Raw genomic sequence first — 20,877 nt, forward strand, 5'->3', positions numbered from 1 at the left:
AGAAAAAACCAAGAAGTTGGAATAAACTACACCGTATGTTCCTGTTTCGATGCCTCAGCTTAGAAACACTGTATGTGAGTGAAAAAGAAGACGTTATGGGGCATGAAAAGACGAAAAGGAAAGGATAATTTGAGAACAAGGCAAAATGTTTCACCAAAAAATTCACTTAAATTCTCTAATTTAGGTCGAGGAGGTCAACGCCAATTGAAATACATACTAAAGGAAGTTTGTTTTAGGGAAAAATAATAATTCAACATCTAAAACAATTTGTTGTCATCATTTGCTTATCAGCTCCGTCCCAGCAAAGTTTGCTAGTTGAAGCTAGGCCTCGAACATTATATATACAGATTCCTTACCCCCCTCATTCCTGAATCATGAACGCTTTTACAAGCTTTCAACATGGACTTTGCCTCCCTGCAATTACCCTGGAGATAGAAACTCTCTGAAAAAAAATCATTAAATTCTTCCACCATGTAAATCCTGGCGCTACTCAGTGCATATAGTGGGAGAATTGCACTTTCTGTTTATAAAATGATCCCCAAAGTTCTTATCAGCCACGTAAATTTTAATTTATTCTTAAACAAAAGGACTGTATGCTTCCACCATCCACTGTACACTGCACCCATCCAAAGTATGACATCTTCTCATTCGTCTCACAGAAGCCCAAGAGCTTCTGATCGTGTTACATGGAGTATGTATGAATTTGGAAGAGGTGACAAGAAGGAATAAAGGCCAGAAGTAACGAGCAAGGTTTTTTTAGCTCTTTCCACCAAGACTCTCATAGAATAAGATGTACCCGTTATCTGTGTTGCCAGAATACTCCTGAGAGGAACCAAAGAATGTCTGCACCATCGATTCATCGATCATCTCCACGTTTTCATCATCAAATAACAACCAGTGGTTGTGGCTTTTGACAAGGCTAACATAGTGACCATGGTTGGGACCGCTCCCCACATGAACCACAACCGCAAAGAGAGAGTACTCAGAGTCTATGTCTTCGACCGTGTTATTAAGTTTCAGCTCCATGGGGAACACAACACGGTACGATAGCTTCTTGTACCGGCCGAGCTGCTCGACATACTTGAAGCGTTTGAGGTGGATCACAAGAATATGTGGTGGCTTCTTGATCTTCATTCTCTTCTGTGCTTCCTGCAAACTGCATAGAGAAACAAAACTCTTGTACTTGAGAAACAGTTAGCAAAAGACGATCCATCACAAGGTAGCAAGGAAACTTATTCAAGTAAAACACAATATCGCTCATGATTCGTGCCGATGATCTCGAAAATTTGAACCACCTGCCTGTGACCACAGCACTTACTACTGACTTAAGTTGTCACCTCTGAGTTGCAGAAATAATTAACATTTTCCCAAATTGTTCAAGAAGCATATTAAGAATTACACACATGATCATAACTAGCTGAAAATTAAAACTTGTTTAGGAAAGAGATGCAATTTATGATGCGTGTAGATATGCACATGGTGATATGATTCTCCTCAGAAAAAAAAATACTTTACTGGCAACAAGATTAAGAACCACAATATAAACTGATGAGACACCTGCAGCACTTATCACAGAAGAACTTGTCCTCGGCATTTAGAGTCTCTGTTGAACTGAAGTTTTTGAGGCAGCTTGTTATAGAACTGTTCTGCTCAATATCAAGGCTCAAATCGAGAAACGTCTCATCCCTTGCAGTGACAGTTTCACAGCGTAAGCATCTTGTTTCATTGGTCAATATGCCCTGCCATCAACAAATGTAAGTTTACGTTGGCAACAAGAAGCATCACTTAATTAGCATTATGCATGTTACATTTAATAAAAGACGCGTAACAAGTTAGGGTAATTGATTCACCTGAAAGTTCTTGTGAACCCAGGTCAAAAGTGGCTCTTTGGGCACCCCATTTGGCAAAGAATGGTTTGGTCCATTGGCAAGTTTTTCAGATGGTGATGAAGTTTCGATGGAATCTTTTGCAGCATCAGACTCTTTTTCAAGAATATCAGCAAGCTCATTCAGCAAGAAATTCAAAAACTCATGAGCATCCTACAAAAGCCACAGGACAATAGATCATTTCATATGAGATTAGCCAGCAAAATCACAATGCCAAAAAGATGTAGAATAAGAGCTGCCATGTGCTTCAACTTAATATAATATGAATGTGGTGACTGGTGACTCAAAGCACAATAGTAGGAAATCTTTCAAGAACTTCATATAGGGAGGATGAGATGGCATTTCAAAGGAGTATTTTACCTACGAACACCATCCAGATGATAGAACTTATGACCCATTGACTGAAAGAAGACATAACATGGAGAAAAATAACACAATACAGATGGCTTGTTCTACACATCAAATAAACAACAGAAACATTTTGTATAATGAACTAAAGTAACAGATGCAATAATGACAATGTTACAGTTCATAGCTAGCATTGGTTGGTCGTGGAGCATTTGGACAATGAAATTGATAAGGAAAAAAAGGGCAACGATTAGCAATTCATCTTGACAACTTTAGTTTACTTCAATTTGAATTTCACTTCAAATGAAACTGTATTCACTGTGGCTAGGATAATACAAAATAAAGAATCAAACACGATCTGTGCTCTGTATGCTAGAATAAAAAACATCCATGCTAAGGTTGTTGATTGGATATATAGACCTGAATCAACTACGATATCCAACTATCCAACTATTGTTTCCATATTAACAAATTATCAAGTCAAATTAAATTACCTGGTGCATGTAGCTGCGGAAGTACTCATTCTGTTTCTTCACTCTCTGCACAAAGCGCTTCGGAGCAATAACACCAGTTTTTTTCTTTTGGGAGCTAATCTGCACAAAGCACCAACTGAGACATAAGTTCCTGATAAAACATAACATATATATAATAAACCTAAAGCAGTAATACTCTGACAAAATGACCAAGATTAGGCTCTTCGATAACTATTATGAGTCCCTATGTTGCTAATACTATTTGTTTGGCAACAAACACTATCATCATGATCATCTTTATGCAAATTTTGTTTGGCAAGGAAAAAATTAAGTGGCACAGTAGATAGATGAAATTTATGACAAGTTGTGGAGCTGAAGCCTAAAATGCTAGTGTCGAAACTAACACACTCCCAGATCAGGCAAAAAAGGTCTTTGTTTTTCTTTAAAACCTAGCGGACAATTGATGAGTAAGACCATCTGTTTAGAGTCAAGATGCACCTGCCGAAATTCTCCTAAACATGAAAGCAATTTTCTTATTTTAACATGGCAATAACTCCATCCGTTAGATGTATCACCTAGTAATTGAATTTTCATTTCAAGCATATTTTACAGTGTACCCCTATATGGGAAATAATTAACAACTGTGAAGTTATTCAAGGCTGTAGAAGCCATGAGAATCATACTGCTAAAACTTAATTCATAAGTCTTATCTATGTTCTCGCAGCAGATCTCTTACTGATTGGACTAACACAGAATGGAATGTATTCACCACTTGGAATAAGGTTAAAAATTTCTGTTGTCTTTCATAAACATAGAAAAGCTCAAGTGGAAATCCAATATGATGAACCCTTGGATCTTGTGCATAAGCTTTCAAACATCTTCGACTGATAAATGCCAGATGGACCAAAAGACTTAATAGATATAAGAAGCCGTTGCATCATAAGTTGATAACAACAATTACTCTTGTACATTGCGCTACCTTCATATGACACTCCTTCAAAACCAGAGTAGTCAGGTTTAAATGCAGTAAAGAAATACAACATAATCAATCGCAGTGAAGATGGAAGCCTGAATAAGTAAATAGTCTAAAATTTATCACAAATGCCAGATCTGCAGACAAATGAGATTCCTTGATGCAATTTCTCACATATTTTGTAGTATAGTTTGATAAAATAATTTACATCATTTAATCACTTCTCCAAACTACAAATCCATTAGTATAATCAGTGTTGTTCAACTAAAATATTAGCATTCATACAACTGATAGTGACAGAGAAGGTGGCTCAATGCTTGAAGAACTGTCAATGCAATGTCTAAGGAGAGTCAACGTTAGCAGTCTTACATCTGCAAAGTAGAAAGACTTTTTGTCGCCCAATGCTGGTCAACCAGATTGTGAAGTGGCAATCTTAACTTAGCGCCTAGACTGGCCCTCCATAAAACTGATTGATGTAGAACAAGGTAGAGAAATAGAGAGAGAGTAAAAGAGTGAGATTAGAGATTAAAGAGGAGAGAGAGAGGAATGAGATTAGAGAGGAGAGAAAGAGACTATAAGAGAGAAGATGCAATTCTTTTTATTCAAATCTAAAATTTTTGATCCATTGACAAGCTCCGGGGTTTCCGGGGTTTATGAGCCTTGGTACAATTAATGAAAACAATATGACTTCTAGAACACCTAAATAGTAAATGAGTGCACTTAATACAACAGTGCTTAACACAAAAGGGGTCCCAAGAAAGACCAAAAGACTTTTCAATTTTCAACACAATTCTTAGGATTTCTAGACTAACTAATAGACGATATTTTGTTGATTTCTTTGTCTAGACTAAACTTTCTGAAATCCTTTGTAAAGTTAGATGGTTTACCATCATTCTCCCTGGTGGAAAAGAACTCAACCCCAGAGAGTGATCGGCAAGGTATTGGTCCAATAAGTCTGGTATAAAATCACGAAGTTCCTCCAAAGTAATCAAAGTGGCATCAAAAGCTGGATGATCACATAGCTTGATAAGAAGTGTTAAGTAATGCTAGTAGCAAGCGTAATAAGGCGGTCATGAAGAATGACCTCTATGTCATCCTTGTGTTGTAGAAGAATTGATGCTTTGGGAGGATTGTCACTTGCAGGAACACCAATAAATAGAGGAGGCTCAAAAGTACCATGATATATAATTAAATCCTCCACATTGAAAACTAGACTAATATTTAAGTCGGAAGGTAAATTGGGCATATATGCATTAGATCCCAATTTTTGGATAATGGAGTAAGGACTAATGGCTCGGGCATGCACCTTTTTGGATGAGTTTTTAAGGAATTTCTCAGGACAAACGCGAACCAAGACATAATCGCCAACTTGAAACTCTTTGACTTTTATAATGTGCATTAGTAGCAAATTTGTAATTTTCATTACTTAGGGTAATTTTACGTCGAATTTCAGCATATAAATTATGAATATGTTGAGCGAAGGTGTGGGCTGGTTCTGAGGCACGATAGTTAAGTGGAAAGGGTGCAAGGTCAATGGGGATGTGAGGGGTATAGTCGAGGATAGTTTGAAATAGGTTTTTTCCAGTGGAGCGGTTGACCGAGTTATTGTATGCAAATTCTACAATGGGTAAGGTTAGGTCCCAATTTCCGAGTTTCTCTCTAAGTAAACATGTAAGAAGATTTCCAAAGGAATGGTTAACAACCTCAGTTTGACCATCAGTCTGGGGTGAAAGGCTGAAGAGAATTTCAATGTTGTGCCAAACAGTTTCCACAAAGTTTTCCAAAAGTAGCTAACAAATTTCACATCTCTATCAGACATCATGGTTAAGGGCAAGCTATGTAAGTTAACCACTTCTCAAAAGAACCTCGTTGGTCTTGTTACAAGGGATAAAGTGGGTAATTTTTGAAAATCGATCAACATAAACCAAAATAGAGTCATAGCCACAGGCTATTTTGGGAAGTCCATAGACAAAATCTAAACTCATATCTTGCAATGATGAATGTGGAAAGGGTAATGGGGTGTATAGGCTAATATTTGTCACGGACCCAGCCTGATAAGCTAACTGACTCATCAACTTCGTTTGACCTAAACCACTAATCAAAATGCTTAAGCTGAAGTTGATAGTAGTACATTCATCAAACCCTTATAAGTCAATCTTAGTCTTCTCACTTTCGATGTAGGACTCATCAGGGTGCTACAAGTATTATGTTTGTGAGTTTTGAAAATTTGATAGGTGCGACATTAGGACACCACTAGAGCAACATTTAGCTTTAAGGAAGACTTGTAAAATCTATCCTCCACTAATACAATGGTCTTGTCACAGCCTATGTGACCTGCTAATCTACCCACGTGCGTTTCCCAAATAAGGAAGTCTCGAAGGGAGGATCAGGGGAAACATAATCTAGTAGATCGAAAAAAGTCACCATCCCTAAAAATAAAGTCTGTATGTTCACAACAATTTCTGTCTTAAACTTCTCGATATATGGCTAAAGTCTGGACATTGGGTATACTTTTTTTTTAATTGCTCGAATCCTATGACCTTGACACTCATGGTAGATAGAATTGCATAAATTCTACTAAAGGCATCAGTGGCTTTATTTTAGAGTGTCAAAACAATGCTTAATTACAAAAGAGTATTCGTCGAGAAACTCAACCCACTTGGCATGTCGAGCATTTAACTTCTTTTGGGTATTTAAGTACCTTAAGGCTTGGTGGTCAGACAACAAGACAAACTCTTACAGTAGAAGGTAATATCACCAATACCTAAAACATTACAAAATCTCATAAAATTCATTGTCATGGGCAGAATAATGTTATTTTGCATCATTAAGTTTTTCACTGAAAAAGACAATATTGACCTTCTTTACTAAGAATTCCTCCTATGCCTATATTGGAGGCATCGCAAGTGATTTTAAAGTGTTTACTAAAGTTAGGGTGCCTAAGAACATGAGAGATGGTCATTTTTATTTTGATGTCAGCAAAGGCTTTGGTGGCGGCCAGGATCCATAAAACCTCATCTTTCTTTAGGCAGTCAGTGTTTGGTGCCATAATAGAACTAAACCCTTAATGAATCTTCTATCGAAAAAGACTAATCCATGGAAATTTTGGACCTTAAAAAGGGTTTTAGGCAGTGATTTAAAAAGGCTCTCGAGCACTTACCTAGGCACTCGGGTGAGGTAAGGCGAGGCCCAAGCGCCTCGCACAATAATCGAGCAATGCACTTCAGTGAAGCGATGCCTGGGTGCTCACCTAAACCCAAGCGCCCGGTGCCTCAAGAAAGTGTTCGATTGAAGCAAAACAATCGAACATATGATAAAATAGTAAAACCCCAACCCCTACCTTGTGTGACCCCAACCCACAGTCCCTACTTTGCCACTCTGACTCACCTCTGCTCCTGTCGCTACCTTTGTGCGCAGTCGTTGCCTCCGCCACTAATGCACAGGTCCAACGCTTCCTTTGTTGCCAACGGATGGATCCGAAGGTCTAGCTTCAGCGCATAGTTCCCTCTGTCGCCGCTGTCGCTATCCGAAACTTTCTCTATCATTACTGCCACCGTCTGCAACTTCCTTTGTCATCACCATCGTTGCCCCAAAATTACTCCGTCACCGTCGCCCTCTCCGGCCTCATGTTCCACCGTTAGTGACTCTTTTCTTCCCCTTTAACTAATGTTAATAGTAGATTGTTAATCCTTAACTAATATTAAAATTATTGTTAAATGTTAACTATTGTTATCATATAATACTCTATAATTAGCACCATTAATCATATTTATCAATTGTATTATATATTTTTTATATTTTAATATTTCAGACGCCTCGCTTCGCTCAAAAGGGTGCCTAGGCGAGTGCTTAGTACCTCAGGCATTTTGGAATCTTCACGCCTTGCTCTTTTTAAAACATTGATTTTAGGCTCAAGCTATTTTAAATGATGCAAATCTTTTCTGGATCAGTGGCAACACCTTGGGCAGAAATGATGAAGCCTAGGAATATGACATGAGTTTGTATAAACGAACATTTTTTCAAATTGACATATAACTTAGCAACAAAAAGGGTTGCAAGAACCTATTGAAGATAATCTAAATGATTGTCCTTGGTCTTACTAAAGATCAAGATGCCATCAAAGTATACAACAATAAACTTGCCTATATATGTTAGTAAAACTTGGTTCATGAAGCATACAAAAGTGCATGGGGCATTAGAAAGACCAAAAGGCATGACTAGCCACTCATATAGACCATCTTGAGTTTTGAATGTTGTTTTCCATTCGTCACCAAGTCTAATACAAATTTGGTGGCATTCGCTTCTCAGGTCAAGTTTCAAAAACCAACCAGATCCAGCAAGAAAGTCTAACACATCCTTTAGTCAAAGAATCGGGAAGCAATATTTAATTGTTATTTTGTTGATTGTTCGACTATCCACACACATCCTCCATGTCCCACCTTTCTTAGGGGTTAACAAGGCAAGGACAGCATAAGGACTGAAGCTATATCGTACAAAGCCTTTAGCTAAAAGTTCCTTAACTTGTTTGTTTAACTCGACTGTCTTCTTAGGATTCATTAATGTGAGAGATTAAGGAGTTGCGATTATGAGAAAAAGTCAATGACATATTTGATTTCCCACAAGGGTGGCAGCTCATTAGGTAATTCTAAGGGCATGACATCAGAAAATTCATCTAATCAGGTTTTAACCTCAAGAGTTAGGTCAAGAATAGTGCAAGAGCTAAGAATTTCTCTAGTAATGATGGCCACACAAAATTTATTATCTAGACTCCCTATTTTAAAAGCTTTAGGATTCAGTAAATGGAGTCCCTTGGTAGTTGGGGTTTGTGGAAGAGACTTGGGAGTTCTTGTTTTTTCCTTTTCTAATAGTTTTGCTAGTCGTTGAATAATGTTTTTTGCTTTTGTATCGAAAGGCATACGCGTATTCTCTCCTATGATTGGTAACATCAAGGTCATACAACTAAGGCCGACCTAAAAGAATGTGGGTAACGTCCATTGATAGGACGTCACAGTAAATCTCATCTAGGTAATTGCCCATTTTGATTGGTACCAAGCATCTCTTGAACACGGGTAGAGTGGTTTTGTTAACCTAGGCTACTTTGAATGGGTTGGATGTGACTCTACCTTTAGTTTAGTCTCTTGATAGTAGAGTTTGAGACTATGTTCATAGTGCTACCCCATGCAATAACCAATTTGTAAGTTCTTTCCCCGCTTCGGATAAAAGTATGGAAGATACTTGTCCTCTTTCATTCATTGAAATCACTAGCACTAGAGAGAATAATGCAAACAACATTAACATGAGCATCCTTAATTTCTAGTTCGTTTTCGTCACTTGAGTAGGGTTCCAGAGTAGGCAAAATTCCTTGATTTGAAGCTATAGATTTTGGAGAATGGATATTTTACCTAATCGACTCATCAACCTCCTCATTCATGGGTCGTTTTTCAAGGTGTTGGAGAGCTCTTAAGACTTAGGTCATTTGGTCACATAACTGGTTCAATATCATGTCATAATCTGCTAACTTGGTCCTAAGGGTATCTACCTTACTTTGTTGGTTTAGGGATTTATCAAGAGTAGTTTGGTTTTCACCTTATCAAGTCATGATTCTAATTCTATCGACAAATTACCTTTTAGAAATAAGGTTGTTAATGGTTGCAATGCACAAAGTAGAAATACAATATTTCAAATAGTTCTCAATCTTTTTTTTCTCATTTTTTGTTTTTTTATTACAACTTTCAAAGGTTAAAATTGTAGTGGTACTGTAGTTGTAGCTAATGGGGAGAGAGAGGGTGATAAATAAAAAAAAGAGAAAATGGAGGGAGAAGCAACAAAAATCATGATCTAATAAAATATATGATTTTTTCTTTCCAACAAAAAAAAAAAGAAGTAAAGTCCTCAAAAATTTACCCGACACTAAGGGCTATATGGTCCACCAATTACGTAGGAATAGTCACCCCAAAGTCCAACTCCACACGCAAAGGGTTGACGTTGAAGGTGTAAGGATCTGTGAGAAACGCCGTTGTTGTTTGAAGCTGCTAGCTGGGGCCCAATGAGGTACAAGGCAGGTTTCTTGATGTGCTTTGATACCATATAGAACAAGGTAGAGAAATAGAGAGAGAATAAAAGAGGAGTGAGATTAGAGATTAAAGAGGAGAGAAGGAGAGGAGTGAGATTAGAGATTAGAGAGGAGAGAAAAAGAGGAGTCAGATTAGAGATTAGAGAGGAGAGAAAGAGACTAAAAGAGAGAAGATGCAATTCTTTTCATTTAAATCTAAAGTATTTGATCCATTGACAAACTCCACTATTTATTGGGGTTTAGGAGCCTTAGTACAATTAAGGAAGACAATGTGACTTCTAGGACACCTAAATAGTCAATAAGTGTACATAATACAAGAGTGTACTTAATACAAAAGGAGTCCCTAGGAAGACCAAAAAACTTTTCAATTTTTAAACCAACTCTTAGAATTTCTAGACTAACTAATTGATGACTTTTTGTTGATTTATTTGCCTAAAATAAACTTTTTTTAAATCCTTTCTAAAACTAGATGGTTTTCCATCACTGATAGTATTCTGTTAAAACCAAAAAAGATGGACCAAGAATATGCATTCAAATTTTGTAATGCAACATGATTTATTCAACAGAAAACTCATCAAAGGCTTCTGTAAATTTGGCATAATATTTTGCAAGTTGGTAATGAAAATTTTGTTTACCTGAGTAAAAAGGTCCGCCAAACATGTTAAAAGGTTCTCCTCAACATCTCCCAGATTCTTGTTATTTGAATAATAATATAGTAATTGCTCTCGAAAAGGAATGCAAAAATAAAGAGCCTGCATGTGGCATAATAAAGAATTAAAATACAGATTTATCTGTTACAAAACAAAGAAATTTGAAAAAAAAAACACCCATTTAGACAATGCATCAGACAGGACATACATATCCATCCAAAGTTCCTTTCAGCAATAACACATGCCCAATGATTTTAAACCAAAATGTTAAAGGATGATGGGATGATAGTGAAAATAACTATGTTGCAAGTTAACTCTGATGTAATTGATAAGGAAAACCTTAAGGGAGAAATTTTATAATAAAAAAAATGATTTACAACTTAAGGTAACATAACAATCTTCTATTATGTTAGGCTGAAACGTTCATCTGTATTCATGTCATCTATGAACATACAAAATGTGAAAATAGTTAAACAGGACTTCGAGACATTGGTGCGAAAGCACAAGTGCAACTAAACTGAAGATGAGACAGACAACTTTCACTATGGTCGACCTAGAACCCTGACTTGAAGCTAGATGTCCAAATATTTAATACAACAGAGATGAGACTGTCAACAAATATACTAGAGGAATATAGAATAATATTTTCCAAAAACTTTGATGATATCCTTAGCAGACAAGTCAAGAGATCTATATCATAAACTATTCATTATATTTCCAACATATTCTGTATGTCATATTCAACTTACCATTGGCTTTAACTTGATTTCAATTAACAATTAAATTAGGTACTGGTTAAATCCAATGATTGGACCAATTTTATTAACCCATCAATGGTTTTTCAAGAGAAGTGAGTTCTCTTTTTCTTTCTCCTGCATATCGACAGATTTACTGTGCCAGAAGACTAATGAAAAGCCATTAGCTAACACTTCTTTTCCCTGTCAGAAACTGTTTAACAATTCAAAAGCAAAAGAGTTTCTCATGCAATAAGTTTCTTTCTTGTTTATCAATGTTGTTCATACAAAATGGTAATTCAATGAGAGTAATAGGTTTATAAGCACAAAAGGAGTATTACAAATAATTCAAACGAGCATATTTAAGTCGCTCACTTCAGCCAAGAACAATTTTTTTTTAAACATTTTACCGCATAACCAAAAAAAGAAAAGAGAAGAAGAGGAACAGAACAAATACAACCGAGAGCACTAACATACCGATATGGAAGCGCATTAAATCTATGTTAACAAATGAAAATATAAATATTTTGTCTCAGATAAGAACCACCAAATTAATAGTCACGAGTATATGAATTAGGAACAAGAAAAGAAGTAACCCTTCATTTTAAGAAGAACGCGCCTTTGATTTAACACGACTACGAGCTACGAGATTCCAATCAAGCTCCTGCATCCAATTAACAACGGAAACGGAGAGGAAATGACCTGCAAGACGCTATTGCAGTAGCAGGTGTTGCCGAAATTCTCGAGACCGAAATAATGCTCGCCTTCCGGGAACTGGTCGCCGAGGGCCTTCTCTAGCTTGGAGCCGGCGGCCCCCATGACCATCCACTTGTCCCACCAGCCGCCGGCGACCCCGGTGAGGTATCGGAACCCTAGCCCTAGACCGGAGCGCGACCTCTCCGGCCCTCTCTCGGCCGCCGTTCCGCTGGCCTCCGTCACCGAAGGGGTCTCCACCGTGATAGATAGCTGGAAGGATCGGGCTCCCAAGGTTTGAGGCAGGATTCCGATGGCGAAGGGTAAGTCGAATTCCACGAATTCGCGAGGGATTGGCGAAGGGTATGATCGAAGTAGAGAGACCGGAAGGTTAACCGCTATTGATCTGCGTGGTTTTCTCCTTTTCCTTTTTCCTTTTAAACAAAATTACATATATATCCCTCTAATATTGGTTATGTTTTATAAATCTAAATACTGTAGTTAATTTCTGTTAGTTAAGTTAATTAATTAATTTAGGTTTATAATATAAGAAGACCTAATGCCATAATATATCTTTCTTATATTACTTTAACTTAAGCAAGCCAATTTATATTTTTATATCCATCATAAATTGCAAGGATAAATACGTAAAATTATTTTCCGTCTTTTTTTATCTTTTTTCCTTTTTTTTCCCTTCTGTTTCTTGGTTGTCGTACCAGAAGAGGGGAATTTATTAGTTATCGAAAGTTCACCCACTTGGCTACCTGCTCTCTTATTGATACCACTGAGGGACCCGCGGTCAACTTATTACCAGAACGTAGAGGAGATGACGTGTTTTCTGGTTCTTCGCTAATCCAATCATTCTAGTTAGCATGACAAAGGATAAATATAGACATGTTAAATTAACATGATAATATCACACCAAATAAAATCGATGCAATTTAATATGCTTTATAAATCAATATATATTTATATTATTTGTTTTCATGATCCTCGTTGAAACTTCGTAATGACTGTTATATTAAGGTATTTAATGAGAGGCGGCGATAAGAAAATGGTTGCTGACCTCTCTCCCTCGCCTTCTTCCTTTGTCTGATATAGATAGAAAGATACGATCAAGAAATAATCTTTCTTTATTTTATATGTAATAATCCAAAAGATGAGAGAGGTGTTGCTTGAGAATTCCACAACGCAATTGTTTGTAGAAAAGAAGATAGATGAAGCGATGAAGAACAGACAAAAGTCCTACATAGAACTTGTCATAGTTAATTTTGTCTTCTCGGTTGGATTGCTTTCTTTTTGTTCAAAATTGATGAAGTCACAGACAGATAATTCAGTAAGCATCCTTGGAAATTGATGCACCGAGTTGAACCTGTAATAAATATGTCTTTGATAGATGAAGCATGATATTATCATTTCTTTAGTGGAGGGTTCGATGCACCCTCAGTGGATCAAGATAATATAATCGAAATAAGGATGAGGATAAAAAGAAGTAAAAGTTTGCATCTTTGGTAATTTCACAAGTAAAAGTTTGCCAGGAAAGGTTACAATGTGTATAAAGTGCTCAACATTGAACTCATTACTGGAGTTTTTTTCTTTTATTTTCACATCCTTTGTCATTATGGTCTTAGATGGGCTTTGGATAAGATTAAGTATGTAAAGATAAAAGATTTTAAATTGAGGAAGATTATTATATTAATTGTTAGAAATATTTATGTGTATAAGATGACAGAGATGAATTAAGATGATAGTCTTACATATTAAAAAATTTAAATTATGTATATTAGATTTGATTTACAGCCTAAAAATTAATTGAATTTGATTCAGATTTTCATCATTTGATTTCTTATACTAGTGGTTATGGGTCTACAATATTATCTAATCTTATTACTATTTGTAATTTATTAGAAATTAGTGTCATGTTCAGCCAATAGTGTGCAAAACAATCATAATAAAAAACATTAATAGTTTGGCAATTTCAAATGCCATGATGAATGATTTGAGGGAGACCAATTTACTTGAGTCTTTTTAAGTTTTGTGAGTCTTTTATGATGAATGATTTTGAGAGAAAGGTATAAAGAAAAATACTTTGGGTGTTTTAGGTATTTCTTAGTAAAGTGAGAGAGTTAGAATAAGATTTTTTTTAGATTTATGTGAGAGAGTGTAAAGGTTTTTTTGGGTTTGAAATAACTTAAAAGAGATATTTTTGTATTATTTTTTATATAATGAAAAATTAAAATATTTTCATAGATACAAACAATAAGCGAACCACATTAATATTATCTTTACTTTCTAGTATATTTTGTTGATCGTTAATGTTTGAGATTTCGTTTTGACTCTTCTCTCAATTCCCAATAATAAAATCATACTATACAAACAATTTTACATTCAGATTTAATATTATTATTTTCTTTTGAAATTTTTTTAACTAATCTATATGAGATTCAGTTTCGATGATTCATCGATTTTATATCATCTTTCGAAGAAAAATTTGGACAGAGAAAAGAGCTATCGCTAAAGAAATAGGCACCAAACTAAACGAAAACAATATTTATTGCTTATAAAGATAAACGCAAGGCTAAAAGCAATGAAAATAAAAAAAAAAATTATAAAGATACTAATAACCAATGTGAAGTATAGGTTATTTTTTGACAACACTTGCGTATTCTCGATAAATTATATTTCATTGTTAATTATTTATTTTCTCCTTCTCTCTTATTACTGAAACTTTACACAGGTTGAGACAATAAACATCAAGCTTTGGGAGCTTCTCATAACTAGTAGCTTATATGAAGCTTTGACCGTTAGAAATCGAGGAAGAAGACGAGGACTAGCTATACCTTGTAGAGTTCCTTCTCTCTCTTTTCATATTTTCTCTTTTGTAAGAGAATAACTAATGAGTTTATTGAAGACTTCTTTAATTTTTTTTTAGATGAGAGCACACTTTTTGTTTTATAGTACGAGAGGCATTTAAGTCGCTAGGATAGAAAGATTTTCCTTATATGATATGTACAGATTAGTACTTTTCTTATAGGGCTATCATATTCTTATGTTTGACAATTATCTTTATTTTTATGAGGAATATTCTAATCCGAGCCCTATTAGAATATGAATTAAGGTAAGTACATTATCCTATTTTAGGTTTGGTCTGACTAAATATAATTTTGATTCTTCAATGTATCCTTGGATAGAAAATAATAAAACTAGATTAATAGAATTGTGATCATATCTGATTATTAATGGGAGAACACAAACAAAAAGATGGACAATATTAGTTTCAATAGACTCTCTTTTTAATAACTCAATTATCTTCTTATTTGAAAGAAAAAACTGATTATTTTATACCATAATTAAAAAGTGAACCATAAAGGTTTCCCTCCATATTTTGGTCCATATTTTGCTACAGCTCATGGTTGGTGCAAAGTAATTCTTGAGCCTGCACTGCACATGGAAATTGGACATTCCAACAAAAGTCACGACAAAGAGTAGACTCACTTTGATGTTTTGCCATTGATATGACAGGTCAACTTTGATTGAGAAATTTGATGTGCTCCAATATAGTCACTACACACACACAGATTCTCATTTTCCTTATTTTGCTGATGATGTGATAGCTCATGGAGGTCAACTTTGACATGGAGATTGGATGAGTTCCATTAAAGGTCACAACACATAGGATCTTCAATTTGCACTTTTGCTATTGAATCATCACTACCTTCTTTTCCAGTGCCAATACATCCATGTTGATTCATTAATGTGAGAGTCAACATTTGATGTATGAATATGAGAACTTACAAAGCAAAGAAAGCCAGCTTAAGGCCTGAAACCCATACACTGTTTTGTGTGAAAGCATCTATCTACCATACATTTAGTGTTGCTGCAGCCAGGAGGATGTCCTCCTCGCTCCCAAAACGCTCGCTACTCCTGCAAGCACACCCCTCCATGGCCGGCCTCCGGCCACTCCTCTGCTTGTTGCTCAGTGATTTCACAGCTTCGACCTTCATCTCCACCGATAAGCAGGGTGGTTTGAGCCCATAAAACTCAGAACTCAATGAGGCGAACCTGACGCATCTCTTCAACGACATGTCCGGCGAGGCCAACACCTCCTTCCATGCGACCTCGGCCATTCCCAGGAGCTTAGACCCCGTGAATCTTCCAAGAAGTGGGATCCTCCTGCTCCTCCGTCGTAGCTCAAACACCACTGTGTGTGGCTCGAGTAGCTCTCTTACCGGGTCTGACGATCCCTGGCACTCGATGGTTGCGAGCTCATCCCAGCATGGGTTGCCGGTGGGAATGACCTCCTTTGTGTCGATGCGAATTCTTCTCCCGTGACCCGCGAATACGTAGTATCTGATGAACGGGTTGCCTGGAAGATCGAGGTCGAAGTTTGAGAGTCTGCCGACTCTTATCTCACATCTGAGATGAGAGGTCTCACCGCACTTAGACATGATGAAGTGAATGGAGCGACAGGGAAGGTAGAAGAAACAAGGAAGAGCCTGAACTGGGTATAGATAGGAATTCTGAGCAAGGCCTGCTGCTTATATAGCGGTAGGCTTGTGTGATAATGGTTGTTTCCTATGAATCCTAACCTGTGAACACTGCAGCAGATGGCCAATTACAGTGCAGTACTCTTTGGATGAACAAAGAGCCAAAGGCCATATGAGAAGGGGTCATAAGGAAGTGTTGTTCTCTTAGAGATAACGTTCAGAGTGGTGGGTTTCTCGCTTCCATGTAAGTGGTCAAAAGATCCTGACTCGAGGAGATACATACGAACGTTTACAATGCTTCTCCACTGAACTCAAAGTGCGGCATGGCAACATCTGCAGCTCATTGGCCGTCACAATTGACTTGGATGGCTCAGCAACACTTGTGTTGACACTCATTTCAGAAACCTTATTTGCTTACAACTTTTATAGCTGTCTTGAAATTATCTTTTATTTGAGTATCCTAATGATTGTGATCTCTCATGGAAATATCAGTTCCCTAAACTAAGGTATAGAGTTGAGGCTTTCAACATGTTGGATTTAGATGTGAGGGAAATGGATGATATATCTATCTTAAATGGAGCAGGAGGAAAAAATTGGGTTGCAACTTTTGCTCTGTGTTCAACCATCACATCTTTTTTCTTTTTGCAGAGTTTTAGATGCTACCTAAATAAGATCATTCAGCAAGTGAGTCAGACTCTTCAAAAGTGGCAGGGTTCTGAAGTTTTGCTTGAAAATATTTGAGATCAACCAAACAAAAATTAACATAAAAAAGAGCCATAAATATGAACATATGCATCTACATACATTTGTATATGATATAGAGTCAAACTTGTTTGAATAACTAGTGCTGAACATATCCCTGTTCACAATCCTTATCTTCTCTGGCAGTCAACATCAATTGCATGGACCATCAAAACTGTTTCTTTCCACTCTTCAGTCCCTTGGAAAAGAAGAAAAGGCTGGTTTTGACATGAACAATGTAATGTGGGAGCATCTGCCATTGCAGGATCATGTGTGGATCCAACTGTTTTCCCAGACCATATGACTATTACTTTAATGAGAAATGGGATGCTGAAGTGGGTTGACATGGAGAGGTGGCTGCTCAGTGAGAGTATTATGTGGCCTACACTTTGCAAAGTGAAGCAGCCTCTCTCCACATACATTAACCTCATGGTTATATGTGATTGGTGCTATCATTTCAGAACCTGCAATTAAGAAACTCAGATTGCCTAGTGGTTCTTGGACCTTAAAGTTTGAGAATGAAAAGGCAAACTTGAGTCATGATTTGGATAAATCTTGACTTGGAACTGATGTAGCATCAGAAAGAGATGCATCTTACAGAAAAGACCAAATCTGATGACCATATCTCTATTATGGATAAAGCTCCATGTGAATTATATGCAAAAAGGTTGGAAAGTGTTCATCAGCTTCACAAGGTTATCAAAACTAGGAAAGAGAATGTGGTAATCCAAACAGGCTGATAAAGCTGACATGATAAACTAAGGAAAAATAATATTTATAGTGATCAACAGATTGTTAGAGGACCAAGGACCATTTTTTTTGGGAGAAAGAGAGCATAATAACAAAGATTCTATGTCTGAAAAGAGCAGAAAATAAACCCTCCAAATCCAATTCAAACATAACATGCTGCTCCAATAATTTAATGCTCAACAGGGTCATCACAACATGAAAAAAGAATTCATTACAGCCCATTTTGGGCCTTGTAAAAACAACAGCAAGATGGAGATATTAAATCAAGATCAACAAACTCTGAACAACATTCAGAAGCAAGATCTTTTGACAGCAAACGATCATTCGATATTTCAGGTAGATGAGATTTCTAATGGTAATTTTCTGTAATATGTGAGGTGCCTTTCTCAGATCTTTCATCAGTCTTACCATCAAGATTCACAATCTGCAATTTAATATGCTTATATCTGCCTTTGTTTCCAATGAAGAAAGATCCACTTTCAAATGTTTCAGTACAAATATTGACTAAATATCATTAAAGATAAAATCTTCTTGACTAGGCAAGATCGTTCCTTTTCGATCTACCACATTTTGTTATGGGCTTTAGGCCACATAACTCACGTCATCATTATCATCTTACAGCATTAATCACCAATGGACATCATGCCATTCATTATGAAGGTCAAGAACAAGCAAACTCTGTGCATGGCTTGCATAAAGAATGAGGAGAGACAGGGAGGTCCCTCAGTTGTTGGCACAGCAGTTTATTGTCCTTTGTTGGTGCAAGTTGTGTTAGAAAGTCATTTAGCTTTTTCCATGGTTGTTGGGACAGACCTCATAAGTGATTGGCAGATCGTGCTATCAAATCCATCCATCAATTACCACCAAATCCATCAAACCCTTCTGATGAACAGCTGATTTATGCCTCTTTCATGGACAAACTACTGTTCACTATTCTGAAAAGTAAGTTGGTCAATTTTTGAAAACTAATACCATCACTATGACAAAATGGGATGAACACATCATCTTTTACTTCATGCCAATAAACCTTTATTATATAAGAGATATTATTTCAATCATCATCCAAAATTATATATATATATATATGGTAAATTTTTTAAATAACTTTTTTTTACCTAATATTTAGAATACATCGGACTCGACAATCAGCTGCCTTTTTCTTTTTTCTTCCTTTCATTTTATTTTTTTTATGAACCAGTTCGAATCGATCCAATTGCAACGTTTTTATACTAAATTAAAATATTTTTTATAATATTAATAAAAAATATTATAATTAATCGGTTCGGTCCATAGAGAAAAAGAGGTAAAGAGGATAAGTTGCTAGGTTTATAAAAAAAAAAAAGAAACTTTTTTGAGGAAAACCTAAAAAGAGATATTGTTCTTAAAAGATTATCCTATAAAATATGTCGTTTTGTATAAATAGATTGCAAGCTTTATAGATGCAAATAGTGTGACACAAAGCAAACCGCATCTCATTGTCGCTTACCGAGTATAGCCTGCTGAAAGTATTCACTCAATCCAAAATAAAACCAAGCCATGAGTTCCATAGCATGTTCTTCTCGCTACCACTTGGAAATATGTGGAATTCGGAAACCCCACCTCCCCTACCGCTGTCATCATCTGCATGTCAAAGTTTCTTGAGCATTTATGAGAGAGGTTTTAGGTCAGTAGCTTGGGGACCTTCCACCTAAAAAAAATTGATATGTGTCAAAATCCCTTCTGTTCCCTCGTCTTTTTCTCCCTAAATTGAGTTTATTTAATTCGCATAGGATTTGCACATTATAAACCTAATGAATCAAAGCTATAGCAACGGGAGGAATTGTTTGGTAGATGGATTAAAACATGACTAAACTCAAGTGCAAGTACAAGAAATTGTTTGGTAAAAATTATTTAATATGGTAAACCATCAAAGTAGAAATGATATTTAGAAATGAGAAGCCCACTATTGCACGTTGATGAGGGCTAATTATAAATCACTCTCGGATTTTATTAGTATCATGAGTCTTATACTTCAAAAAATTATATTTGGATTCTTGTTACTTTAAAAATAAAATAAATAATCTCATTTATTCTAACGATGTCAATTGCATTAACAAAAAATATAATATATGATACTACGTGCCGGATCAATATGAAAACGATGAGTAAAAAGATAATTTTAATATTATTTTTATTTTTGATGACTTTAGTAATAAAAAGATAATTTCAATATTTCATGTGTTAAAAATAAAAAAAAATATTAAAATTATATTTTTATCTATTATTTTCGCTCCGATTCAACGTGTGGTGTCACATATTATGTTTTCCATCGATGCAGTTGACACTGTTAAAGTAAATAAGATTATTTATTTTACTTTTATGACTATAGATATCCTAATATGAATTTTTTAAGTAGATCATAATTCTAATAGGATCAAATATAAAAAATAATATGTAGTGAGTGTTCAATCTCAAATTTTGATGATAAAATCAATTGATGAAGTTATAATCTAATCTTTCAGTAATATAAGACTAACTTTGATCATGAAAAGATAAATCGATTGAAGTATGAGAATCAAACATTGGACTGGAATGGATTATGTCAAAAGATTGGACATTGGACCGAAGGATCAACCGAAGTGCTGGTAGAAGAACTTCATGCCATAAGTTCGGGTATCGGGCCAGAAGGATCAAACATCGCGTCAAGGATATCGGATGTTGCGGGAGGTCAACATGTCGATTGAGCAATACGTCGAAAGAGAGGATGAAGCATGAAGGTTCAGACAAAGCACCGGATAAACCAATGACATGCCGGACAACACAGTATTCTTGTCTTGTAATTGGTCATGTCTTGATTGAAGTAGTTTATATTGTAATTGAGTTGGTTTTAGGTGTAACAATACTAACTCAATTAGGGACCCATTGGGCTTAAGTCGAGATTGATTTAGGCTTATTGGGAGGCACATTCAGTAACTCAAAGTTGGGTTAGACGATGAAACTACCTATGAGCTAGAACGTATGAAGTGCACGGTTTCGAAAGACTCGACGGTGATATCGCTAGTGTTAGGTGGTAGTATTGACCAAATCGAT

At 36.1% G+C, this 20,877-nt stretch overlaps 2 protein-coding genes across 2 annotated transcripts; both read right to left on the reverse strand.

The window, feature by feature from the left end:
* Positions 1-625: 625 nt before the first annotated feature.
* Positions 626-12,240, reverse strand: LOC135679175 (ubiquitin carboxyl-terminal hydrolase 4-like). The gene is made up of 6 exons (XM_065192648.1): positions 11,840-12,240; positions 10,389-10,505; positions 2,729-2,827; positions 1,851-2,039; positions 1,558-1,739; positions 626-1,156 (listed from the first exon to the last, which is right to left on the reverse strand). The coding sequence occupies exons 1-6, from the start codon at positions 11,960-11,962 to the stop codon at positions 757-759; spliced, it is 1,110 nt and encodes a 369-aa protein (XP_065048720.1). The 5' UTR covers positions 11,963-12,240; the 3' UTR covers positions 626-756.
* A 3,447-nt stretch (positions 12,241-15,687) lies between these two features.
* On the reverse strand, positions 15,688-16,278 carry LOC135679719 (uncharacterized). The gene has a single exon (XM_065193699.1). It carries the CDS (start codon positions 16,276-16,278, stop codon positions 15,688-15,690), a length of 591 nt encoding a protein of 196 aa, XP_065049771.1.
* Positions 16,279-20,877: the final 4,599 nt, after the last annotated feature.

This window comes from Musa acuminata, chromosome BXJ1-7 (assembly GCF_036884655.1).
Source record: "Musa acuminata AAA Group cultivar baxijiao chromosome BXJ1-7, Cavendish_Baxijiao_AAA, whole genome shotgun sequence".
NCBI classification, from domain to species: domain Eukaryota; kingdom Viridiplantae; phylum Streptophyta; class Magnoliopsida; order Zingiberales; family Musaceae; genus Musa; species Musa acuminata.